We start from the raw sequence: 1353 nt of genomic DNA on the forward strand, positions 1-1353 counted from the left end.
AAAGCTCGACAGCCGCATAACTAATCCTACCCACGTACTTGGCTCTTGGTTCTTTTTCTCCATACGCTGCACTATTCCTGCTCTCTTCTCTTCTTCTTCTTCTTCTTCTTCTTCTTCTTCGTCTCTCGTTCTCTTCTTTCTCTTCTTTCTTCTCTACTCTTCTTCTCTCTTTCACACTTTCTCTCTTTCTCTCTTTTTCTCTCTTTCTTTCTCTCTTTTTTTTTTTACTCATCCCGAGCCCGCACGAAAACGCAGACAACGAAGAAGAAAGCCGCGTGCCGATAGAATAACGGAGGCGGTGAAGCAACACCAGAAGGAAGACAAGTCGAACGGCAAGGATTGGGAGAACGATTCCTGGAAGACGATACCGAGGGACGAGAAGAGCTGGCACCTTTACAGGACAGCGATGGACATTTGGGCGGAGGCGAATGCGAATCAGAGCAACGAGAACGGGGAGACGAGATACCACCAGCAGAATCGCCACTACAACAGTCAAGAACGGAAGCGTGACTTCTCGGACCGCGCCACTATGGAGAACGGGCCGGGCAGGAAATCGGGGAAGAAATCTGCGCAGGAGAGGGCGCAAAAGAACGAGTACGATAACCGTGGTCGGGTTAATCCCGGCCACAAGGGCAAGTCGTTGAACAACGAGGAACAATCTAGGAAATCTACGAGGAGGAGCAACGAGCAAACCGAGCAGGAACGTGGAAGGGAGTCGAAGAGGAAGGAGCAAGAGGAGACCGAGGAGGACGAGATAGAGTTGGAGGAGGAGGAGGAGGATACCTACGGTGGGAGGATGGATTATCAGAAGTACGATGGGAAGAAGTATTACGGAGACAGAAGCGAGGGGGCGCAGGAGCGCAACTCTCGTCGAGGTTATCGGCCGGTTGCCCAGGAGGAGGCGAAGTACGAGAACGAGAAGATGATGTCCTCGGTGTCTTCTTCGGGGACGGATGACGAGAGCACAATCACGATTCCAGAGACCGGAAGAAAGGTGGAGCATATCGCGCAGAAACTGGAGCAAACGGCGCAAAAGTACGCTCGTGAGCACAGCCCTCCCAAGTTCATAGAACGAAGGAACGATTACAGAAGTTTAGAGCGCAGGGAGGATAAGCAGCCACCCCCGCCGTACGAGAGGTATAACGATTGCGAGAGGAGTCGTGGTGGGCCGCAGAGGTTCGAGAGGGAGAGGGAGAGGGAGAGATACTTGGAAAAGTCTCCGACCACGGCCCAGAAGACGTCCACTTACGAAAGGGAAAGAACGTTCGAGAAGAATCCCGATAGAAATAGGAACATCGAGCGAGCCTCGAGCCGCCGCTTCGAGAGGCCGAGGCCGCCCTCCGAAGAAGCTCC

At 53.1% G+C, this 1353-nt stretch overlaps 1 protein-coding gene and 1 long non-coding RNA gene across 2 annotated transcripts in view; one reads left to right on the forward strand and one right to left on the reverse strand.

Moving 5' to 3' along the window:
* Positions 1-1353, forward strand: part of LOC102681294 (trichohyalin) — a 185047-nt gene that overhangs the window by 181688 nt on the left and 2006 nt on the right. Inside the window, exon 14 of the mRNA XM_031512191.1 lies at positions 256-1353. Within this exon, the coding sequence (XP_031368051.1) occupies positions 256-1353 (1098 nt within the window). The remainder of the gene's footprint in view (positions 1-255) is intronic.
* LOC116186052 overlaps positions 1-1353 on the reverse strand; it is a 74653-nt gene that overhangs the window by 44942 nt on the left and 28358 nt on the right. The window lies entirely within an intron of this gene.

This window comes from Apis dorsata, unplaced genomic scaffold (genome assembly GCF_000469605.1).
Source record: "Apis dorsata unplaced genomic scaffold, Apis dorsata 1.3 scaffold_397, whole genome shotgun sequence".
Classification (NCBI taxonomy): Eukaryota; Metazoa; Arthropoda; class Insecta; order Hymenoptera; family Apidae; genus Apis; species Apis dorsata.